This window comes from Lampetra fluviatilis, chromosome 34, assembly GCF_964198595.1.
Source record: "Lampetra fluviatilis chromosome 34, kcLamFluv1.1, whole genome shotgun sequence".
NCBI classification, from domain to species: domain Eukaryota; kingdom Metazoa; phylum Chordata; class Hyperoartia; order Petromyzontiformes; family Petromyzontidae; genus Lampetra; species Lampetra fluviatilis.
In genome coordinates, this window is record NC_136308.1 from 6,609,018 (window position 1) to 6,633,403 (window position 24,386).

The window sequence follows — 24,386 nt, forward strand, 5'->3', positions numbered from 1 at the left end:
GTGTGCTCTCTCTCTCTCTCTCCGCATGGTCGCCTGGATTTTCTCTGGCTCCTCTGGATTTTCCTTCCACATTTAGAAATATGCATTTATATTGTTTGGCTGTGAGTATAAATTCCGACATATGATGATAAGCCACTTCTATTAGCTATCATGTTGGCCAGGTCGCGTCTGAAAAAGAGCTAATAACTCACTGGGCTTTATCTGGTAAAACAAGAATAATAATAATAATTCGAGTATGACAGGATATGCAAAAATCTCTATTTCTAACTTCTACAGATATTAGTGCACCACCTTGTGTCGTAGAATGGTCCCAGAAGATGGTGTCACCTGAACTATTTCTGAAATCACCTTGACAGATGTGGTTGCCAACACGCGGGGCACACCGTCTGTGCCTCCTTGAACTGAAATATCTAATTATTTATCCTGGAGGAATCCGATGAGCTATGAAGCTCTTTTACACAGATGTCTAGTAGGGGCAGGTCAGAACGTGATAAAAACAGACAATACAAAAACACGATAGAAGTCAGAAATTTAAGGAAAGGTAAACAAATCACTTAAAAATGCATACAAATGAAACTAAACACATTTTTTTTTATCTTACCAGGTAAAGTCCAATGAGCTATTCGCTTCTTTTTCAGAAGCGACCTGGCCACAAACGATAGCTCAATTAAGTGGCTTATCTTGTGGAAATGTTATATCAGCCAACGACTCTAAATGCGTGTCTCTGAATGTGGAGGGGAAAATCGGAGGACCCAGATAAAGAAATCTACACGACGACCACGGGGAGAACTCGCACACTCAAAACATACAGGCATCAGGCTCGGCATCGAACCCCCGACCTCCTGCACATGCAATACAACCACCCTTTGCACAGACCATCAACGCAGTAGAATCACAGCTGGCTACCCAGGTTTGAACCTAGAATCTCAATTATATTAACCCCCCCCCCCACCACCACGATCCACCAGGCCATATTTTCCGTCTAATTGAATGTTAACAACAATAACACGTGTCCAGCACCTTGCACACCACGCCGAGCTCTACCATCGGTGCTGTGACCACGCTTCGCTTGACTCTTCTGCAGTTCAACGGCACGGGGCAGGGTAGCATATGCAACCAGGCGCTGATGGTCGTCACCGACGGAGCCGTCGAGACCTTTGCCGAGGTCTTTGAGAAGTACAACTCGCCCGACAAGAAGGTACAATTCAACTGACAACACTGGCCGCCTTCACGCTTTTAGGAACTGCTCTTTTCTTTTTCGATTTAAAGCTTTCGTGACTGCAGGGATTCATCTTCTTGGTTCTTTCGGTAAAGTCACGTAGAAGGGAAATAATAAAATTATAAAAATTAAACATAATAAAATAATTCTCACGACGTTTCGGCCACAACGCAAGCAGCCGTCCTCAGACGCTGTCTTTCCGACAGACCTGGTCTTCACCTGAGGGCGGCTGCTTGCGTTGTGGCCGAAACGTCGTGAGAATTATTTTATTATGTTTCATTTTTATTATTTTATTATTTCCATTCTACGTGACTTTACCGAAAGAACCAAGAAGATTTCGATTTAAAGCTTTCGTGACTGCAGGGATTCATCTTCTTGGTTCTTTCTTATTACTTCCCTTCTACTTGACTTTACCGAAAGAACCAAGAAGATGAACCAAGAAGATGCTCTTTTCTTTCTTTTGTGCGACGCAGGGTGATCCATTTATAGACGACCCGCTCGAATAATACGAACAAATTCTACACTGTTGGGTTGCGATTGAGAGCTGCGAAGCATGGATTTCCTGCACGTGCAACAAATATGTGGCCAGCGTGGAAGAGTAGGCCAAATACCCTCGAGAAGGGTTCTCCAGATGTCCTTCTAGTCCCTTCCTCCAGCAAGGGTGTGAGCAAGAAATTACAGGTCTGCACCTTTATCTTTTAGCTTGACGATGGGGTTGAAGCGAAGCCCTACTTTATTTCATCGCAAACTATGGAAATATAAAATTCCAACATCATACTCGCCTTTCCTGACTAAATTTCAGGAAAAACCTGAGCATCGATGCAACTGTTCATCAGGAGGACGCTGTTTGGAATGCTTGGACATTATTGTTTTAAAACATTGTAACGTACACCTTTGAAAATTGCCAGCGTTGATTTAGGCGCCGAATTATTATATTTCTACTCTCCAAAGGCAACATTGAGAGGACACACGACTGAATCTAAAGCTTATACTGTAAGTAAATTAACTTTAGCACTTTGATGCTCCATTCGTAGGATTCGGTTACTAAAGTGGCTTTTTCCAGGCAGCTTCAAAATGAATTTAGAGGGCTTCACATTCCATTAGCGGTAATGGGCTACTACCAACAGAGATGTTCCTGGCTGGGCCAAGCATGTGGCGTAGCTTAATGAGCCACCCGACACACAATTAACAATAATTATAGTTGATGTAGTGCGTCCGTTTATTCTGAGGTAAAAAATATATATCCACGTTTTGGGCCTTGTTAAACTCATATGAAATGTTATAAGTCGACGTAGAGGAGGCCCAGGACTGATTCAGATAATCACTGGTGATGGGCGTGGGCAGGAATCGAACTCTGGTCACCAGGTTCGTAGCACTGCGTGCTCACCGCTACACTACCGCTCCTCACATTATATACAACACACACACAAATTTTCATTTAAAGCTTTCGTGACTGCAGGGATTCATATTCTTGGTTTGTTCGGTAAAGTCACGTAGAAGGGAAATAATACAATAATACAAATATTCATATTTTTAATATTAAATATTGTTTTATATTTTTATTATTTCCCTTCTACGTGACTTTACCGAAAGAACTAACACACACACTTTATTTGAATGCGTTCCGTTAAGGGACGCAACCGCGTGTGTTTCGTTAGCAGAGATGCCGCCGCAATGCAATGGTTAGCACAGTGGACTTGCAATATATTGAGGTCGCCCGTTCATTCTTCCGTAGTGACAGTTGAAATAATGAGCAGGGTTTTGAAATTCCCTTCCCCCCCCGCCCGCCATCACCAGCTCTGTTCAGCCTGTGGGGTATGAACGAGTTTACCAAATTTAGTCCATCGGCAGGTCGCGTGCAGTGGGGTACAGTGTCCGTACTCCCACGTCTGGCTCGTGTGAAAGATTAGGCAAAGTACCCTCCGTCGAGCGCATCTTCGTGGAAACCCTTCTTGTCAGCAGTGGGTGTGAGCGAGCAATTGTAGGGCCGCGTCTTTAAATGTTTCTTAACAACAACGATAATAACGATGGCACGAAGGCGCAAGCGAAAGAATGACAAATAATATATGTCGTATGATTATTATGGTTGTTGTTGTTTTTATTACAACTCAACGCGAGCCCGGCAAAAAAGGCCGATCACAAAACGTGGCGGGTGGGAAAGCAGCCCGATTTGGGCACGAGCAGGACACATTGATGGGGTCAAGAAAAATTGTGGGGCTCGCTGACCCCACCCAGATGGGGACCACGTAGGGTGGACATGAAGGTTCGTGTGGGAGGCGGGGGAATAACAAATCATCTTAAAGAGAGCGGTACAATATGGTCGGGTGACATTGTAAACAATTTGCACGTTAGCTGAACCAATTTGAATGGAAGGGGCAGAGGCCTATACTTTAAGTTTTTTTCGGTAAAGTTACGTAGGTAAAAAATAAAATAAAATAAATTAAAATGAAAACAACTCAATCAAATCACGACGTTTCGGAAGCAACACAAGCCTCCTTTTTTTTTCACTACAGCAATTTTGCTGTGGCGGTTCCACCTGAAGACTGAGGCTTGTGTTGCTTCCGAAACGTCGTGATTTAATTTAGTTGTTTTCATCTTAATTTATTAAATTTTTTACCTACGTGACTTTACCGAAAAAAACAAAAAGTATGGATCCTTGCAGTCACGAAAACTTAAAATCTAGGGCAGAGGCCTACTTGACGGAGGAGGGATTGAACGGACGGATAGAGACGAGGCCGGAGGAAGGAGGCACAAACACGGAGCCACGTGACGATTGATTTTTCACGCCGAGTGACGGCTGCTGTGAGAAGCGGAGCGAGTGCAAGGGGTAGACAGAGGGGGTCCTTCGTTTACCTCATCCCCTCAGCTCCCGTGTCCATCTGTGCTTTATTTAACCGGCGCTGGTGGAATTTAATTTGCCCGTTGGGAATGGTCCAATGCCCCCCCCGGCATTACCATCGCGTGTTGTTTTCTTCATCTTCTTCACAATTTTGATTGCTTTTATTAAATTGTATTTAATTATCATTCGTAAGTCAAGATTCGTGAGGGCCTCAGAAAAATTAATCGTGTGAAGCTGCAGTAAAAAAAAGAAGTGTAATTAGGTTGCGACCACTTTATCGTTCATTAATAACGCAGCCTGTATTTAATACGCTAGCCAATGGTGAATGGGGACTAAAGCATGTTTTGTCAAAATATCGAGGTGAGATACGAAAGCCGTTGGAGTCAATTATGTGGCTTTTTAAAAAAACGCAACTTACGTCAAGATTCCGCAGAGGTCAGAGGGAACGTCCTATTTTCTCCGAATTTAAACGAAGCAGCAGCCCTCTTTAAATACCTTGAATTGGGGTCCATTCCATACGATTAATTCTGCCTTTCATAGTGAGGCCAACAGTATATATTAGAGAGCTCCAATTAAAATGCAGCTCATTATAGAGAGAAGAACAGCGAAGTTGTTCGCTCTAATTAAGCGTGAAAGGCGTTTTTTTGTATTGTAATGCTAATGAAGACACTAATATGTAAGTGTACATGCGTGCATGCATCGTGGATATTCTATTTCTGTCAATGTCCTGTGGTGACATTCTGCGAGCACTGCCTTTCACAGGTCCGCATATTCACCTACCTTATTGGCCGAGAGCAAGCATTTGCCAACCCAATCAAGTGGATGGCCTGTGCAAACAAAGGTAAGTCGTAATCGATACACATACAGCGCAGTATAATACACGTCTACCGGCCGCGTGCAACAGCAGTAGAGAGTGGCGGTCGGCTCAGTAACTTCGTCCATCCAGGGTCGATAATATAAGTACTATTTTACAGGGATGTCAACAGTGGTTGCCTTACGATATAACTCGTCCTACACCATAGAAATATGGAATTTCCACCCCTGGCTCACACATACCAAAGGCAAATGAGTGACATGTAATGCTCACTTCACCAGAATTACTGTTTTGAAAGACACTACTCAATAATGTATCGCAGGTAGGCCATCATCATCATCATCGCGATCCATGGGATATCCACATAGGTGTCCACTGCACATTTCGTCAATTCATCTTCTTGGTTCTTTCGGTAAAGTCACGTAGAATGGAAATAATAAAATAATAATAATAATGAACTTGACTAACACTAATTTAACCACTGACATGATTTCTGTCCTTTCTAAAGGCCTTAACTTTGCCGTTACCCCACGCACAATTCCAGTGGATGAGATAATTGCTGAGGTAGAATCAGCAGTAAGACTTCTTCCACATAATGAGGCAGAGATGACTAGACACGAGGTTGCCAAAATAATTGAGAATAGTAAAATACCGAAAGTAAATATTAGCTCGAACGAGGCAAAAGCCTTAAGAGAGCTTCGTCTAAATAAAGATATTCAAATCCTAGCAGCGGATAAGGGCCGCACTACTGTAGTGATGTCACGAGCCGATTATGATAATAAAATTAAAGATTTATTAGAGGAAAGTACCTACATTAAAATTAAACGAGATCCAACTAATACTCTGGAACGTAAGACTACTGCAATCATTGCAAATTCATTAATCCCAAAAAAATGAGCAATTCCTAATTAAGCCAAGGGCTTCAAAACCACCTAGACTGTATGGGCTACCAAAGATCCATAAAATCGGCATCCCTTTACGACCCATAGTCAGTACAATTGGCTCTGCCACATATAAATTAGCAAAATATGTAACTAAACAAATACAGCCCTACATCGGTAGGACATCATCATTCATAAGAAATTCAGAACATCTTGTGAATATGATCAAAGATATTAAGCTTAACCCTAATGATATTTTGGTGAGTTTTGATGTGATTTCGCTATTCACTAAGGTTCCAGTGAGCGAGTCGCTTAAATTACTTGATACACTGGTAAAGAATACAGATTTACCAAAAGATATTCCGAAACTCGCTGACCATTGTTTAAATAACACTTACTTCTTATGGAGAGGTGAATTCTTTAAACAAAGGGAGGGAGCAGCAATGGGCTCTCCTTTATCTCCTGCTATAGCAAATTTGTACATGGAAAACTTTGAAACCAGAGCACTTGCCTCGAGCACATTAAAACCATCCTTTTGGTTTAGATATGTGGATGACACTTTGGTTGTCTGGCCACATGGTAAAGATACACTTAACGATTTTCTAAATCATCTCAATGCACAAAACCCGGCCATTCAGTTCACCATGGAAATGGAGGTGAATAACACACTCCCGTTCCTGGATATTTTACTTGGGCATGGCCTAAATGGTAAAATAACACACAGCGTTTACAGAAAGCAAACGCACACTGATGCCTATCTGAATGCGAAATCGCATCATCACCCAGCTCAGAAATCCTCTCTAATCAAGACGCTCATACATCGGGCTAAAACAGTGTCAGATGATGAAAGTCTAGTGAGAGAGATTAAACATGTTAAAGAAGCACTAAGACAGAATGGCTACAATAATGCTCAAATTAACAGAGCACTAAATGCCAAATCACGATCGCAAAGCAACACTGCTGAAAGCGATCAGATTATTAAAACAATAAAAATACCATTTATCTCAGGAGTAACTGACAAATTAGCCCGTGTTTTGCAAAAGCAAAACATTACAGTAAGATTTGGTACAGTACACAAAATTCAACAATTAGTAACGTGCACTAAAGACGAATTGCCTAAATTATCAACAGAAGGTGTATATCGGATTAATTGTGTATGTGGCAGATGCTATATTGGACAGACAGGGCGTAACGTTAGTGTAAGACTAAAAGAACACCAGAGAAATATTAAACTATCGCAAACACAACTGTCGGCAGTGGCAGAACATGCTTGTCAACAGGGACACTCAATTGATTTTGACAACGTTGAAGTGTTGTGTAAAACTAGTTACTACTGGCAAAGACTAATTAGAGAATCCATTGAGATTGAGAGAAACAGAAATAACTTTAATCGCTCAGACAGCTACAGGCTTAGTGCGGCCTGGAAGCGTATTATTAAATAAGATGCATTACAATTCCTTATAAGGGAAACAAGCACTAACTGATTATTAATGTAGCATAATCACAATAGAACACATTCCAAATGATTACTAATCTACAACTCGCATCGTAACAATAGCCTTATTACTAATCAAGTATATAATTACAATAACCCCCCCCCTCAAATCTTTGCACCTGATGAGTTAATGAGTTAATGATGACGTCACCCTGCTGCTGCTCTATATAAGAACGGGAGACACAGCAGAGCCTCACCATTCTGGCGAATTGCCCGATGATGCTGGATGCAATTACCAGCGAAACGTCGTACTCAAATTGTAAATGTTGTGGTTTCACGCTTCAACACACCGGTGGGCTAAAGCAGTGAACTATTTGTCTTTTGTCAACGTGACACTTTTTTTACTGATTGGCCGTGTCGGGTGGTGGAGGGTTACGACACATTTATAAATAACGCGATCTAAACCCAAAAATCGTTGATTATGAATAATAATAATAAAACATAATAAAATAATTCTCACGACGTTTCGGCCACAACGCAAGCAGCCGTCCTGCGTTGTGGCCGAAACGTCGTGAGAATTATTGTATTATGTTTTATTATTATTATTTTATTATTTCCATTCTACGTGACTTTACCGAAAGAACCAAGAAGATGAATCCCTGCAGTCACGAAAGCTTTAAATCGAAATTTCGTCAATTGTTTACACTTTCTTCTGTCGTGTGCCAATATGCTCAAGTAGTGCCACATCTTTCTGACACCAATCTCTGATGTTGTTGTCAAGCCATTCTCTGTTAGGGCTTCCTCTCTTTCCGGTTCCTTCCATTCTTCCCAAACAAAACACTTTTAATTCTCCCGTTGTTGTCCACCTTGTACAAATGTGTCCCAAAAAGTGCCAGTCTCCTTCTCATTACTGCCTACATCAGGTCTGCTTCTATGTGGGCTTCAAGAGACTCGGTATGCAATACAGCGCATAAATGCCGCCCGAGTATCATCGTGAGCGCACTGGAATTACAATCCAGAGGTGTGATGCGATCTCCCGGCACGGCAATTAAAACGATGGTCCAGGTTTCTTGAATCCCTCCGACTCTGTCCACCCAGCAGTGAAAATGGGCACCACCACAATGAAGTTGATCGGCAGGTCGTGTGTTGTGGGGTAAAGGTGTGTGGGTGCCCCCACCTCTTCCAAGACATTCGGATGAGGCTCTTTAAAAGCAGCCACTCGTGGATGCCCTTCTACCCGCAGTGGCGTGATCCAAGAAATTGCAGGGCTGCACCTTTACCATTTGCTGCAACGCTTGCGAAGATCTGCCACTGCCTGCGTGACACTGTATGCATGTGCAAGCAGCGAGCAGGGCTGACTCTTGGCTCATAAAGGACAAGGACTCACTCTGCCTTCACGTCCGCGTAAATTAGTCCCCATGGCTGAGAACGATCCGTCCCTGCGCAAAATGTCACAGCTGTATTTTGTTCCCCAATGATTCCTCCGAGTTCATTTTTGCATAATCCTTGCGTCCCGCCGAAGGCAACACTGTGCCACTGGGAGGAACGAACGAGACGCGGCTGACATCAGCGACGTGGCTGAGCAAGGGAACACTCTGGGTCACTTTTAAAAAAATGTATCTATTCATTCCGTTGGCATGGCTGGGTGCTCAGGCGTTTCATCTCACGTAAATCATTATTGATGTAAATGGCACGACACAAGGACAATTTTAAAAAATGCTGGACACAGAGTAAACAAAGTGCAGTGATAATGGAAACTAATTCCCGATACCTGTAACTTAGTTTTCTCTCGTGCAACACAGACTGCAAGATAAGCAGAACACCACACTGTGAAACAAGATGGATTTTTTTTGCAACAATGTGTGCTGCTCTTAAGTGGAAGAGTCACCAATTTTCTCGCCGGGCTATTTGTCTAAGATCCTGGGCTCTTTGCCGTTAATGAATTTCTGCCCAAATCAGACGCATAAATCACAGCGAACACAAATCCAGTTGCTACTACCATCTGTGGTTTAGTTTTTCCTGTGTGCATCGCTCATAACATCACGTGGCTGCTCCTGCAGTTGTAGTGCAGAAGTTTTTTGGAAACATTTAACTGAACAAACTAGATTCGAAGCTTTCGTGACTGCAGGAATTACTCTAGGTTCTTTCGGTAAAGTCGTGTAGAAAGAAATTAAATAAAATGCAGGCAAATTAAATAATAATATAATTTAATTTATTTCTACGTGACTTTACCGAAAGAATCAAGAGTAATTGAACTGAACAGCCTACTTTCCACACCACAGCATTATTGTATTTTTAATCTGAAGCCGTTCAAGTTTTCTACATCAATGCTGATATTAAACGTTTAAATTACACTATCGTACTTGTTTAAAATTAAAAAAATCAAGTTTTGCTGGCTGGCTGGATGATTTCCCGTGCACCGCCCAGCGCGCATTTTGATTGGCTGGAGGCCATGCGCCGCCCAGCTCGCAGAGGGGAGGGGCACCCAGGTGGCCGGCACACAGGTAGGGGGTACGTGGTGGGGGGAGAGGTAGGAGAGTGCGTGGAGGGGAGTCGAGCGAGATGAGAAAGGAGAGGTAGAAGAGTGCATGGAGGGGAGTGGAGTGAGATGAGAGGGGAGAGGTAGGAGAGTGCGTGGAGGGGAGTCGAGCGAGATGAGAGGGGAGAGGTAGGAGAGTGCGTGGAGGGGAGTCGAGCGAGATGAGAGGGGAGAGGTAGGAGAGTGCGTGGAGGGGAGTGAGATGAGAGGGGAGAGGTAGGAGAGTGCGTGGAGGGGAGTCGAGCGAGATGAGAGGGGAGAGGTAGGAGAGTGCATGGAGGGGAGTGGAGTGAGATGAGAGGGGAGAGGTAGGAGAGTGCGTGGAGGGGAGTGAGATGAGAGGGGAGAGGTAGGAGAGTGCGTGGAGGGGAGTGGAGTGAGATGAGAGGGGAGAGGTAGGAGAGTGCGTGGAGGGGAGTCGAGCGAAATGAGAAGGGAGAGGTAGGAGAGTGCGTGGAGGGGAGTCGAGCGAGATGAGAGGGGAGAGGTAGGAGAGTGCGTGGAGGGGAGTGAGATGAGAGGGGAGAGGTAGGAGAGTGCGTGGAGGGGAGTCGAGCGAGATGAGAGGGGAGAGGTAGGAGAGTGCATGGAGGGGAGTGGAGTGAGATGAGAGGGGAGAGGTAGGAGAGTGCGTGAAGGGGAGTCGAGCGAGATGAGAGGGGAGAGGTAGGAGAGTGCGTGGAGGGGAGTGAGATGAGAGGGGAGAGGTAGGAGAGTGCGTGGAGGGGAGTGAGATGAGAGGGGAGAGGTAGGAGAGTGCGTGGAGGGGAGTAGAGTGAGATGAGAGGGGAGAGGTAGGAGAGTGCGTGGAGGGGAGTGAGATGAGAGGGGAGAGGTAGGAGAGTGCGTGGAGGGGAGTGAGATGAGAGGGGAGAGGTAGGAGAGTGCGTGGAGGGGAGTCGAGCGAGATGAGAGGGGAGAGGTGGGAGAGTGCATGGAGGGGAGTGGAGTGAGATGAGAGGGGAGAGGTAGGAGAGTGCGTGGAGGGGAGTAGAGTGAGATGAGTGGGGAGAGGCAGGAGAGTGCGTGGAGGGGAGTCGAGCGAGATGAGAGGGGAGAGGTAGGAGAGTGCGTGGAGGGGAGTAGAGTGAGATGAGTGGGGAGAGGCAGGAGAGTGCGTGGAGGGGAGTAGAGCGAGATGAGAGGGTAGAGGTAGGAGAGTGCGTGGAGGGGAGTGAGATGAGAGGGGGGGGGGAAGTAGGCAGCAGAGTGATCTGCAGTGCTCTGCGCTGTGTGTGTGTGTACGCAGGCTATTACACACAGATCTCAACGCTGGCCGACGTGCAGGAGAACGTGATGGAGTACCTACACGTGCTCAGCCGTCCCATGGTCATCAACCACGACCACGACATCATCTGGACCGAGGCGTACATGGACAGCACGGTGAGTGTCACGGCCGAGGGGCTGGCCGCCGTGACCCCCACCCGACGACCCTCGTCACCCACCCCGCCAACCCTTCGACGTGCACAGAGGGGCCGAGAAACGCAGCAACGCGGCATGGGTGACACGCCTCGCGCGCCCGATTAGCGCGGTTGGCTGCGTACGGTGCGAAAGAAGTGCAATTGTCATCTCACTCTACTCCCCGCCCCGCACCCTCCTACCTCTCTCCTCACTCCACTACCCTCCAAATACTCTCCTTACCCCCCCCCCTCTCATCTCACTCCCCTCCAATAAAAAAAAGTGCCACCTAGAAACTCTGTCTCTGACTCGTTGGCACTACATTTTCAAGAACGTGGTTTGCTTAATAATTTATTTTGTGATGCTGCATAAGCACATACGTGCTTTATGTCCTTTCTGTGCTATGAAGAAGAGCTTCTTCTTCTTCGGCAAGGCTAATGTAGATGCACAGCAATAACTAAAGTTTAAAATGTATGTGTTTTGAACTTCTTTTGCACCGTACGTAGCCAACCGTGCTCTTGGGAGGTGCGGGGAAAGGATAACAAACTAAAATCATTCAGATGGTCAAGCCAGATAACCACATGAAGAAGGGCCATTGCGATTATATATTCTCCATTTTAAGGCCACTGTTATTGATGAATGTGAGTTTTGTTTGCTTGCTTTTTGAATAATTTTGCGGCCCTCGCAACGTGTGAGATTACCACTGATTTGGGGATTGTGTTTTGATTCTGGGTTGCTGAAATACACTTTTCTTTCTCCGAATGGTTGGCTATACTTTGTGCATGCTGGCTATTCAAATCAACAGCTGCCCCAAGCCCAAAAGGTAAGATCACAGCAAATACATTTTACTGCAGGGAAACCAGTAATAATAAGATATGCTGGTAATTTACCAAAGAAAGCCTCACTCAGTCTCAAGACATTTTTTTACGAGGGTCCTGCATTGGGATGTTTGGCCATTTACATTCATGAGCATTTGGCGCGTGGGAATAATTTGCTGAAGGAAATCTATGCATCCGAGGCGATTGCACTCAAAGCTCCGCACAGATGGATTCACTTTGCAGACAGACGCGATTCAGAGAGGACCAACTCTATCCGTGGACTGCACCTATTGCTTAATGTCATCTGCAGTTAATGCAGTTGTGTCGCGTTGTCTTTGCTAAATCGGCAATGAATTATCTCCCGCTATAGTTGGACCAGCTCAAAAATAGCTGATTCCAGCTGTGAATTTTTGCGAAATAAATATCCACCTCTTTAATAATAATAATAACGTGAATAAAGTTAATATTAAGGTAAACAGAGAGGGAAAACACTTGCCTGTTGACGCTTTGCAGCCCTTGAAATGCAAAGGCGCACTTTGATTGTCAACTGATCGATAAACGAACGAGAGAGAGAGAGAGACTCGCCGTGGCATTTGGTGTGCGACCCCTTGAGCCTGACGCTCAGTGAGACGCACTTCGTGGCGCTTTGAAGATATCAATGCCAGTCCGCTCCACCGTCGTTCCACCGCGCGACAATTAGTCCACCTCTTTCTCATTGGCGACAGAAGAAGCTACTGGAACCTGCGAAAGAGTCATTGGCACGCGTCGCCGCGCAAGCCATCGCAAATACGTTTAAATAAATAATTTGCAAACTCGCCTGTCAGATAAATGTCACGTTTTCACGAAGGACAATGTAACGTAACGTCAATTTGTTGCTATTGTTGTTGTGTTGTTTAAACTTTCAGCCGTAGTCTCGCGGGAGATGCGAGTTGCCTCGCACAGACGTGCCGATGACGTGCCGATGACTGACGCCGATTGCTCTGTTACCCGCCAGCTCTACTCTACCTCTTCCCAGGGGCTACTGCTCATGACCACCGTGGCCATGCCTGTCTTCAGCAAGAAAAATGAAACGGTGGAAAACGACACGCACGCAAACACACGCAAACACACACAAATACACACAAACACACACAAAGACACACAAACACACACAAACACACACAAACACACACAAATACACACAAACACACACAAACACACACAAAGACACACAAAGACACACAAACACACACAAACACACAAACACACACAAACACACACAAACACACACAAACACACACAAAGACACAAAACACACACAAAGACACACAAATACACAAAGACACCCAAACACACAAACACACACAAACACACACAAAGACACACAAACACACACAAACACACACAAAGACACACAAACACACACAAAGACACAAAACACACACAAAGACACCGAAACACACAAAGACACACAAAGACACACAAAGACACACAAACACACACAAAGACACCCAAACACACAAACACACACAAACACACACAAAACACACACACAAACACACACAAAACACACACACAAACACACACAAACACACACAAAGACACAAACACACACAAACACACACAAACACACGAAAACACACACAAACACACAAACACACGCAAACACACACAAACACACACAAACACACACAAAGACACAAAACACACACAAAGACACACAAATACACACAAAGACACCCAAACACACAAACACACACAAACACACACAAAGACACACAAACACACACAAACACACACAAAGACACACAAACACACACAAAGACACAAAACACACACAAAGACACACAAAGACACCGAAACACACAAAGACACACAAAGACACACAAAGACACACAAACACACACAAAGACACCCAAACACACAAACACACACAAACACACACAAACACACACAAAACACACAAACACACACAAACACACACAAACACACACAAAGACACACAAACACACACAAACACACACAAACACACACAAACACACAAACACACACAAACACACACAAACACACACAAAGATCCCGTGTGTAGCCGAGACAGTCTGCCGAGGCAAGTGCTGTTACAATTGTAGAGAATTTCGATTTAAAGCTTTCGTGACTGCAGGGATTCATCTTCTTGGTTCTTTCGGTAAAGTCATCACGTAGAAGGGAAGTAATAAAATATTTCTCACGACGTTTCAGCCACAACGCAAGCAGCCGTCCTTAGGTGAAGAACAGGTCTGTCGGGAAGACAGCGTCCGACAGACCTGTTCTTCACCTGAGGACTCTGCCGACTCCACCGAGCGGAGAGAGAAGCACCTCTACGGCTACCACCGGCTTCTCCCCAGACTCCCTATTCGATCCCTCTCTCTACCGCTGGTTCCCTCTCCACCCTGCTTACTCTACCCACAGTGACCCCGCTTACGTCACGGGGTATCCCTTAAGTACCCTAGGAGACGTGACGTCATCGCACTGAACGGCACACCTGACGTCACGTCCCCATTTTACTCCTCTACACAAGTCCCCGTTAAGACGAGCGCTGCGCACGCGTGCTGTTGCTTGTAGCACTGCACAAGGTATTTATTTAATGATAAATTCACCTAGGGGAGGCCTAAGACCAAGTAATCTCCGAACCCAGGTTGCCGGGATCGTAGTGCAGTCTACTAGTCCCAATAATATTTCTCCCCGCAACACACAAGCATGCATATGCACACAAGCAGGTACACACACACACACAAAGACAAAGATCCCCCCTATAGCCTGAACAGACTGTTGGGGCAAGTGCTGTTAGCGAGCACTTATGAAGGCCGGCACGGTACACGAGAGGGTGGGTAGCCAACACCACGCTCGGCCGCCTTTGTCTCCACAGTGGCGATGTTTACACGCCGCACCAGGTACTCATTTGAGGCTGAGTCCGCCTAGGGGAGGCCCAGGACCGGTTCAAATAATCGTCACCGGTGTTGGCCGTGAGCGGGAATCAAACTTGGGTCGCCGGGTTTGTAGCGCAGTGCGCTAACCGCTACACCACCGCTCCCCACACACATACATACAGATACACACACACATATGAACATGTACACACACACGCACACACAGGGGTTCGTGTGTTCCAAATAATATTCCTCCAATCTGACCACAACATGTGGTGTTTGACTATTCTGCGAGCCAGAGGTCACAGGGTTACAAATGCCAAGCAGTTCAGAATTGACCACTGTAAAAAACAATGATGGGGGATGGGGGGGGGGAACGTCTAGGAATGGGTTGGGTTTTTTTTTCACATCAAAATTTAATTGTAAATCAAATGAAGTGAAGCCTGCAACAGACATTTGACCAACGCGGTAAACCGAAATCAGCTTACTGACTCGGATCAACAGCAAAAAATGGGATCCAATTCCTGTTCACGGAGCAGTTTAAAGCCAAAATGTAAATCAGTTGGGGCCGGGCGCTTAGAGGCCCTGTGGTAGACATTACTGACTGCCACAAGTGCTTTATTAAATTACCTGATGGAACACGGCCATATTGAGACGTATATTCCCTGTTTGGCCTTCGAAATGTTTTATGTATTTCTCTTTTTAAGGGGGAGTGGGGTTCACCTAATACTGCGTTGAAATGCATCGTTGTGTTTTCTGTGTGTTGCACATGAATGCCACTCCAAGTTCTGTTTTGACCGGTGGAAACGGGACATTTGAGAAATGAAGAGATGCTTGCATCTCATTCGTGCTGTGCAGCATTCGTAAACATGGGCTGAATTCGGCATCAAAGACACCCAGTGCTGCCCTCAATTCATAGAGCTCGACTGCAGAGCCACTGCACTTTATGGCAGCATTCCCCCCAAAATATATAGAGTATTAAAGACTTTTAAAAAACTTACATTTTAAAATAACGTTAATGAGATGTTCCAACAGGAGTTGGCAGGCAACACAACCAGGCTCGGACAATTCATGACCCAGATTTTAATTAAAAAACGGGTGCCACTGCGCATGAAAGTCGTCGGCCTTTCACTCGCCCCCCCCACACGAATGAGGAATTTCCACCACTGGCTCAATGCTGGTCACGAACAAGAGTAGTTTATCTTCTTGGTTCTTTCGGTAAAGTCACGTAGAAGGGAAGTAATAAAATAATAAAACTAAAACATAATAAAACAATTCTCACGACGTTTCGGCCACAACGCAAGCAGCCATCCTCAGGCGAAGAATGAAACACCCCAAGCTTGGAGCGTATATTTAAGCTGGGTTAGAGGGGGGGGAGGTGGGAAGAAGAGCGCCTAAACAAAATAATTTGCATATCAAGAGGAATTCAGCATATGGAAAATGCGTAGGAGGTGGGCGGGGGGGGTTCCAAATCAATACTATGCCCGTGCATTATGCAGGATTAGCAGCATCAAAGGGGGGGGGGGAAGGGGGGGAGCATTAACAAAGGAAAGGAATGTTAATAGTATGTAGCTGTAGTTACTAAACAACCACGTAAAAAACTACAGTATAAACTGCATGACAAACTAAAGTATAAACTACATAGCATCATCAGTAAACTTACTATACTCTACAATAAGCTGAGTTACTAACAGTAAGTAATACATGAAAAAATTCTACGTTGTAAAAAATTATATAATATGCTTCCATCTAAACTTTATTCTCTTACATCACACGCGTCTATACCATACTATATACTTCCATAGGCAAAACCAACATTAAATTACATACTGTATTGCTATAAACCACCCTATACCTTATACATTTTTAATATAACACTATGTATTATTCTACCCACCCTAATGTGTATCAAAATGGTTTATTACGTCCTTCCAGTGATTGCTAAGCCAGAATCCATCTTCTCGGTTAAAATTGTCTCTGTGTTTGTAAATGTGGATCGCCTCATGTACGAATCTCTCATGATAGCCAGATGGCTTGCAGAGAACCTCTGTCTTGGAGAAGTCAATGTCATGTGAGCCCACTGAGTTGTAACAGTGATCTGCCACGGCTGAGGTGTTTGTCCTACAGTGTTTCAGGTCAGCTTTATGTTCACGGATGCGGTCCGAGACATGTCGTTTGGTTTCCCCAATGTAACTGCTACCACAGAGGCAACTTAGTTTGTAGACACCAGGGTACTGTATGTCTGGAACCACATCTTTTACAGACGGTACCAGATCACGGATTTTATGTACTGTACATAAAATACAGTATGTAATTTAATGTTGGTTTTGCCTATGGAAGTATATAGTACGGTATAGACGCGTGTGATGTAAGAGAATAAAGTTTAGATGGAAGCATATTATATAATTTTTTACAACGTAGAATTTTTTCATGTATTACTTACTGTTAGTAACTCAGCTTATTGTAGAGTATAGTAAGTTTACTGATGATGCTATGTAGTTTATACTTTAGTTTGTCATGCAGTTTATACTGTAGTTTTTTACGTGGTTGTTTAGTAACTACAGCTACATACTATTAACATTCCTTTCCTTTGTTAATGCTCCCCCCTTTCCCCCCCCCCTTTGATGCTGCTAATCCTGCATAATGCACGGGCATAGTATTGATTTGGAACCCCCCCCGCCCACCTCCTACGCATTTTCCATATGCTGAATTCCTCTTGATATGCAAATTATTTTGTTTAGGCGCTCTTCTTCCCACCTCCCCCCCCTCTAACCCAGCTTAAATATACGCTCCAAGCTTGGGGTGTTTCATTCTTCGCCTGAGGATGGCTGCTTGCGTTGTGGCCGAAACGTCGTGAGAATTGTTTTATTATGTTTTAGTTTTATTATTTTATTACTTCCCTTCTACGTGACTTTACCGAAAGAACCAAGAAGATGAATCCCTGCAGTCACGAAAGCTTTAAAAAGAGTAGTTTAGCCACGTATGTGGGTTTTTGCATGCACCAGGCATATTCCTGAAGATGCCGGCAGCAGTGTGCGGCAAAGGCTTGCGATAGCGAATGTTCAACACGCGCCCAACCTGGAAACCCGCACCGGGAATAACAGCGGTGCTGCATTACTTATTAAGGCCCTGATGCCCTTTGGCAATTGACTTTTGAATTTAGTTAAATGTATCGGAGAGCATCGGCTGATGGCCATTATTCCCTATTAGCTGGCAGGGACGAAACGCGTTTGCATTCACGAATTCTGTTGCTGGTTTGCGCGTTCAGAGGTCCCATGGCATCCTCCTGGGCGTGGTGGGCACGGACGTGCCACTCAAGGAGCTGCTCAAGATGGCTCCTCGCTACAAGGCATGTCCAGTGTGTGCGTGTTGTGTGTAGAACTTCTCTCGCACCGTACGTAACCAGCAGCGCCAATCAGAGGCACGGGGGAAGAAAAGGGAGGTACGCTCAAGGCCTGATGATGATGATGGTGATGATGGGCGCTAATTGGGTCAACCTCGCGATTGTGCGCTTGTCCCGGTGGGGTTATGGGTCACAACACTTCGCATTTATTTGAATTGAAGCCCTTTACCATTCCACTACTGGATGAAGGCCTCTCCACACCTTACCATCCGTGCAGCTGTTTGTGCATTATCAGCAGCGTCTTTTTACTTATGAAACATTGATCATGGCAGTTTTTGGGTGAAAATGTCAACTCTAAGGACTTGGATAATTAAAGTAATATTTTTTCTATTCTTAGGTTTTTTCGGTAAAGGCACGTAGGTAAAAAATTTAAATTAAAATTGTGATTTTTATTTTATTTTCATTTTACTTTTATTAATTAAAAATTTTTACCTACGTGACTTTACCGAAAAAACCTAAGAATATGAATCCTTGCAGTCACGATAGCTTCAAATCTAGAATTAATCTTTTTTCTGTTTGCACAACTCATCCAGGGAGTAGCTCAGGAGTACAAAATTGACAAAAAAGAGCTCCCAATTTCTAGATGCATGCGGTGTGTCACAAGCTGCCATTGTAGAGCCATCACCGTCACTACATCGTTGTGACATCACTGCCGTGCATTTCAATACATCACTGCAATGACATCACTAAAGTACATGTTCTTGGCCAGAACTTTAATGTGTTTTTATCAAAAAAAATATCTTCACATCTGTTTTAGACAGCCTGGGACATGTGTATTTTATCTACAAGAAAATGTCTCTTGTTTTTTTTGGGGGGGTGTTCCATTTTCATTTAACTTTCAAAAAGTCTCACACTGTCGGAGAGATCGAGCTTATTTGAGATGCTTGGTTGCGACGACTGTATCGTGTGCCGCAGCTTGGCGTCCACGGCTATGCCTTCATCATCACTAACAACGGCTACATCGTCACCCACCCGGACCTGCGCCCAATGGTGAGTTGTCCTGCACTCGCACAAAACAACGAGACGGAGAGCCTCTTTGCACTCCCGACCCCCGCCTCCAACCGATGCCCTCGTGTGCAAAGCGACATGAGGGCATCAGCGAGCACGCAAGGCTGACGTCTCCCAACGGGTCAGAAGCTTCAATTGTAAGTGTACTGCCACGCTGCATTCAAGCAACAGAGAGTGATGGGAAAGCCTCGGGGGAAGACGCTCACTTCTTCAGCGCAGGCGGTTACTATGTGTGTATGGTCCATTCGATTATTTGTCTGCCAAGATTGTTCCACCGTTCTTTCACTGAGAGTCCTTCTAATCCACCCAGATGTCACTCTCTGTTAAGACTCTCGAGGTCGTTCTAGATTTGAAGCTTTCGTGACTGCAAGGATTCATACTCTTAGGTTTTTTTCGGTAAAGTCACGTAGGAAAAAAATAATAATACAATAAAATAATAATAAATGAAAATAACTATTAAATCACGACGTTTCGGAGGCAACACAAGTCTCCGTCTTCAGGTGGGACCGTCACAGCCACATTTACTTGTGCTGCCTCCGAAACGTCGTGATTTAATTGAGTTATTTTAATTTATTATTATTTTATTATTTTTTACCTCCGTCTCGAGCTCGTGTTGACGTTGCTCATTTCCCTGCTGCGGTGGCACGAAGCATCAACCTCGGTGACGCCTCTTCACCCCCAGGCAGCGCTACCTATTTCTAGTTGTCTGGCCCTCTCGCTACTGTGGATGTTGGTTCAAGTTCATTTATTAGGTATAGCCCTGTGAGCCATTCGGCTCTCGAATCGGGTGCAACCGCAACAAACAAAAAACAAAAACATGAAAAAAAAAACATCTTAAAGTGAATTTGTGACTCATGCTTTAGCAGGCCCATAGGTTTAAGGTGACAATACTGTTTCGGCTGTAGACATAACTATTTTTTGGAGGCTGAATTATTTTAATTGTTTATAAACTATTTGTATTTTTTTTACAACAATATGTTTTAAAATAAATCTCAAAAATTTGAGAACACACGTTTTCCACTCGCGGGCACTGACACACGGCCTTGGGCACGGGGTCACCAATTGCGGCAGTTGACCACGTGCGCGACTAGCGGTCACCTTGTGTGCTCTCTCACCGAGTCTGGCATCAAGAGGTTTTACTGAATAACTTCGAAAGAGCTTGGCCCTGTTAGAGCCAGCCAACGACCACCTATGCATTCTCCTGCAGAATTTTGATTCAACGGATGCCTGTAAATTGAGATGACCTATTTAGTGTTGCGTCTTCCACTTAGTTAATCTGAATTGTGAGTTAATGTCTGTATGGCACCTAAAATTTACAAGCAGATGTCTTTAACTGCTCTTCCCTCACTGGAATATGTTCAGTGCGAAGAGGTGGGCTAATCGATCTTACAGTTACACCGCCCACTTGCACACAGGAAAAAGCTACCCATTTAACTACTGTTCGTCTGATGTCCCTTCTGTTACATCTTATCCACAATCGGAACATACTTTGTATTTTCCCTGCAAATAGTGTTCATCACATGTCAGCCAAAATGATGTGTTTATATTTTCAGAGCTATAATGAGTTATTAAAGGGTAAGAATATTTGATGAAATTTTTTTTTTGTGCACGCAATCAATGATGCTGAAACCATCAACTCGCTGCACTTTACAACCCAGTATAATCACAAACAGCGGCAATCTGCATTCAACCTATTGCCCTGGCGATTCCGACCGAGGACAGGTTGCGACTTACCTGCATTCAGATCAAATTGTGACACCGCTGACAAAAAGCACACGAACGGCGGTTGGCGCCGCTCGCAGTGGGCAGGGCTCTCTGTTGGGAATGCGACGCACGTTGCAAATTCCTGCCCCTCGTGGCTTCTTCCTAAATTGGCCGCGTGGCCACGGCAGAGAGCGAATGAGACGTAGGGGAGCGGTGGCCACGTGGCCGCACCCTCCGGTGGCTCTGGTAACTCCTCCGCGGGGGTGACGTTCCCTCTCCACAGTACAAAGAGGGCAAGAAGATGAAGCCAAAGCCGAACTACAACAGCGTGGATCTCTCCGAGGTGGAGTGGGAGGACGTGGACGAAGTGGTGAGGTGCTGCGCCCGTCGCGTTCGTCGCCGCAAATGTTTGGGGGGAGCGCCTCCCTCTCAATCGGGCAGTGCCAACACGTGCTGCACGTTCAGGTTGAAGCTGAGACCAAGTCCGCCTCGGCTTTTCCAGTCTCAGATTCATAACACGTGCAGGTGGACCTAATTGAGAAACTAGAATGTGCCGACAGTGGTTTCTTGCGACGAGTCCCACAGACTCATACAGAGATATAAGAGACACACAGAGTGATGTAGAAAGCGAGCGACTTCCATTGAGATCCATAGGCTTAACCTAGAGCTATGTAGACTCACACAGCGACCCACTGAGAAACGTGAATGCGCTGTCAGTGGCTTCATCATCCCTATTCTTAGGTTGTTTCGGTAAAGTCACGTAGGTAAAAATTTAAAATGAATAAAAGTAAAATAAAAATTAAATAAAAAACACGACGTTTCGGAGGCAACACAAGCCTCCGTCTTCAGGTGGAACCGTCACAGCACGATAGCTGTTGCCTCCGAAACGTCGTGATTTTTATTTTATTTTTATTTTCCCTTTATTAATTTAAATTTTTTATCTACGTGACTTTACCGAAAAAACCTAAGAATATGAATCCTTGCAGTCACGAAAGCTTCAAATCTAGAACTCATCATCCCTGCTTTCTTGGCCAAACAGGCGCACGCAGCCCATGCAGTTTCCAAGGAGAACTGCTCTTGTGGGAGCCCAGCACCGGTGCTTTAAATGATCACCACGTGGTCCCTCTGTCCCAATTACCGATTGGCTACCTGCACGCGATATCACCTGAGACTGGAAACCCCGCGGGGGACTTGGCGTCCTCTTAGACCCGGAGCCACGAGCTGTCACTGCAAAATCCACATGAAGGGCAGCACCTTTTTCAAATGTCTTCATTTTCCGATGTTGTTATCGGCATCACGTGATCGTATCAACACACGCACATGTGGAACACTTGCAGTTACCATTGCACCACCTGGTGGCAGAGAATGACTCCGAAATATTGTTGTCATGGAACTAATTTTGAGGTTCCCATGTATTGCATCGTATGCACACTCGAGTGTTCGTCAAATGCCAATGAAACCAAACATTTTGATTCACTGAGCTGGAATTTAACCAAATTAATTACAAAACCATATTTCAATGTATTTTTATGCAGTCATCAGCTTGCAACCCAGTTTCATCACATACAGTTTGCCCAGATCTCAACTCAGATTCTCAGAGTGCTCTAACAGCATTGCCCTACTGAGCCACACAGCCACCTCCGAGTGGGGAGGCCCTCATCCAGCAGTGGATTGACAATTGGGGGGGTTCGAGCCCAACCCTGAAGCCTGTATATTTTCAATTTGTATGTTCTCCCCGTGGTCACGTGGATTTTTCTCTGGGTCCTCTGGTTTCTCCCTCCACATTTAGAAACATGCGTTTAGAGTATTTGGCTGCTTTAAATGTCCACACGATAAGCCACTTCGTTGAGCTATCATTTGTGGCCAGGTCGCTTCTGACAAAGAGCTGTATAGTGGGCCTCAGTTGGTCAAATTAAAAAAATATATATATAGTTTAGTACGTGCACACGATGTTTGAACTCAAAGAGCTGGGCTAATGTATAGTGCCCTCTTGTGGAACGGTTTGACCAAACAGCAATTCACAGTCACATCCCGAGTTGTGATTTCCTGAATTACCTCTCTCATTGCTGTTTGATGAAAATGTTAACTTGCACGTAGTCGCACATGTCCGTGATCAAATCAGTCATGTGGTAAGGCTTAACCTGATATCAAGTTATGTTTTCGCTAAGTATTTATGAATATTGTTATTATTGTAAGCTGACTGAACGTTACCGTAGTATTCGGATGGCGTGGCAGCCGAGGAACGGAATTGGTCTAAGATGACGTCCACGGAGGAGATGAAACGATGAAATAGATGTATTGTGAGATCACGACTTGGGGAGGCCTTAATCTAGCAGTGGACTGATCATGGCTGATGATGATGATGATGTTTATTTAAAAAAAAGAAATGCGTATACCTGGGTTGTTGTGCTTCTTGACCCCTTGCCGTGGCACCTGAGATGTTTACGTGAACATCGCTATTGAATTGTGATTCATGATGATCGACTTTCTTCGACTATCTTTCGTTTAAACGAAACGACTGCGCTCGAGGGAATGGCACTGCCTCGCCGCTCGCCCATCTGTTCTCCGCGGTACACCTCAATCTTGTTCACTGAAATCACGTTGACTCGGTCGTCTCTCCGCCGTCTGTTTTCATCCGCATGGCACGTCTGCGACCGCCTCTCCTCCCAGCTGCGGACTGCGATGGTTAACAGACAGACGGGCACCTTCTCGATGGAAGTGAAAAACTCCGTGGACGAGGGGGTAAGACCCGTCGAATCAGCCGCAAACGTCGGTGCATTCTGTGGCCGTTCGCCTTTGAAATCACAGCCCGGAATTGGTGACCGGATGTCAGGTGCGTTCCCTCTTCCCCTCCAACCCTCGTGGCGCTCAGAGACGCGTTCTCATGCTGACCAACGACTACTTCTTCACGGCGCTCAAGGACACGCCCTTCAGGTCGGTGGTTGCCAGCTGTTCCCCGCGGCTCCGTCGCGTCGTCCTGTTCCGCGTGAACGCGCCGCCGGCGTCGGAAGGCCACGCGGAATAATCGCCCGTGTCTCGTTCAGTTTAGGAGTTGTCCTGTCGCGTGGCCACGGAGAGTACGTGCTGATGGGGAACGTGTCCAAGGAGGAGGGTGAATGACCGCAACACGAGGACCGGCTCTCGCCGATTTTCCACGGCCGCGAAACGGGGATACACGCGCGCGCACGAGCACACGCACGCGCACGTGCGCGCACATCGTCATCGTTATCATCGACAGCGACCGAGCCGTTAGCCTTCAAAGTCAATGGATTTGTGGTTCTGTTGAGCAGCGATGTCGTCAGTTTCACTTGAGCAAAAAGTACCACAGAAGAGTAATGCGAACGCTTTACTCGTAGCGATGGTAGAAATTTTAATAAAAGTACCTTGGCTAATCCTGCTTTGCTCACGTGGTTGGTAGGCCACTATTGTTATTATTTCGTTCC

The 24,386-nt window shown here is 45.3% G+C and overlaps 1 protein-coding gene across 1 annotated transcript in view; it reads left to right on the forward strand.

Moving 5' to 3' along the window:
* Positions 1-24,386, forward strand: part of LOC144944329 (voltage-dependent calcium channel subunit alpha-2/delta-3-like) — a 125,886-nt gene that overhangs the window by 43,311 nt on the left and 58,189 nt on the right. The window contains exons 11-21 of the mRNA XM_078872408.1: positions 1,085-1,198; positions 4,821-4,899; positions 10,977-11,110; positions 11,931-11,948; positions 12,938-13,015; positions 18,097-18,177; positions 19,147-19,221; positions 21,227-21,313; positions 23,614-23,685; positions 23,816-23,877; positions 23,988-24,055. Coding sequence (XP_078728534.1) covers positions 1,085-1,198; positions 4,821-4,899; positions 10,977-11,110; positions 11,931-11,948; positions 12,938-13,015; positions 18,097-18,177; positions 19,147-19,221; positions 21,227-21,313; positions 23,614-23,685; positions 23,816-23,877; positions 23,988-24,055 — 868 coding nt within the window. The remainder of the gene's footprint in view (positions 1-1,084; positions 1,199-4,820; positions 4,900-10,976; positions 11,111-11,930; positions 11,949-12,937; positions 13,016-18,096; positions 18,178-19,146; positions 19,222-21,226; positions 21,314-23,613; positions 23,686-23,815; positions 23,878-23,987; positions 24,056-24,386) is intronic.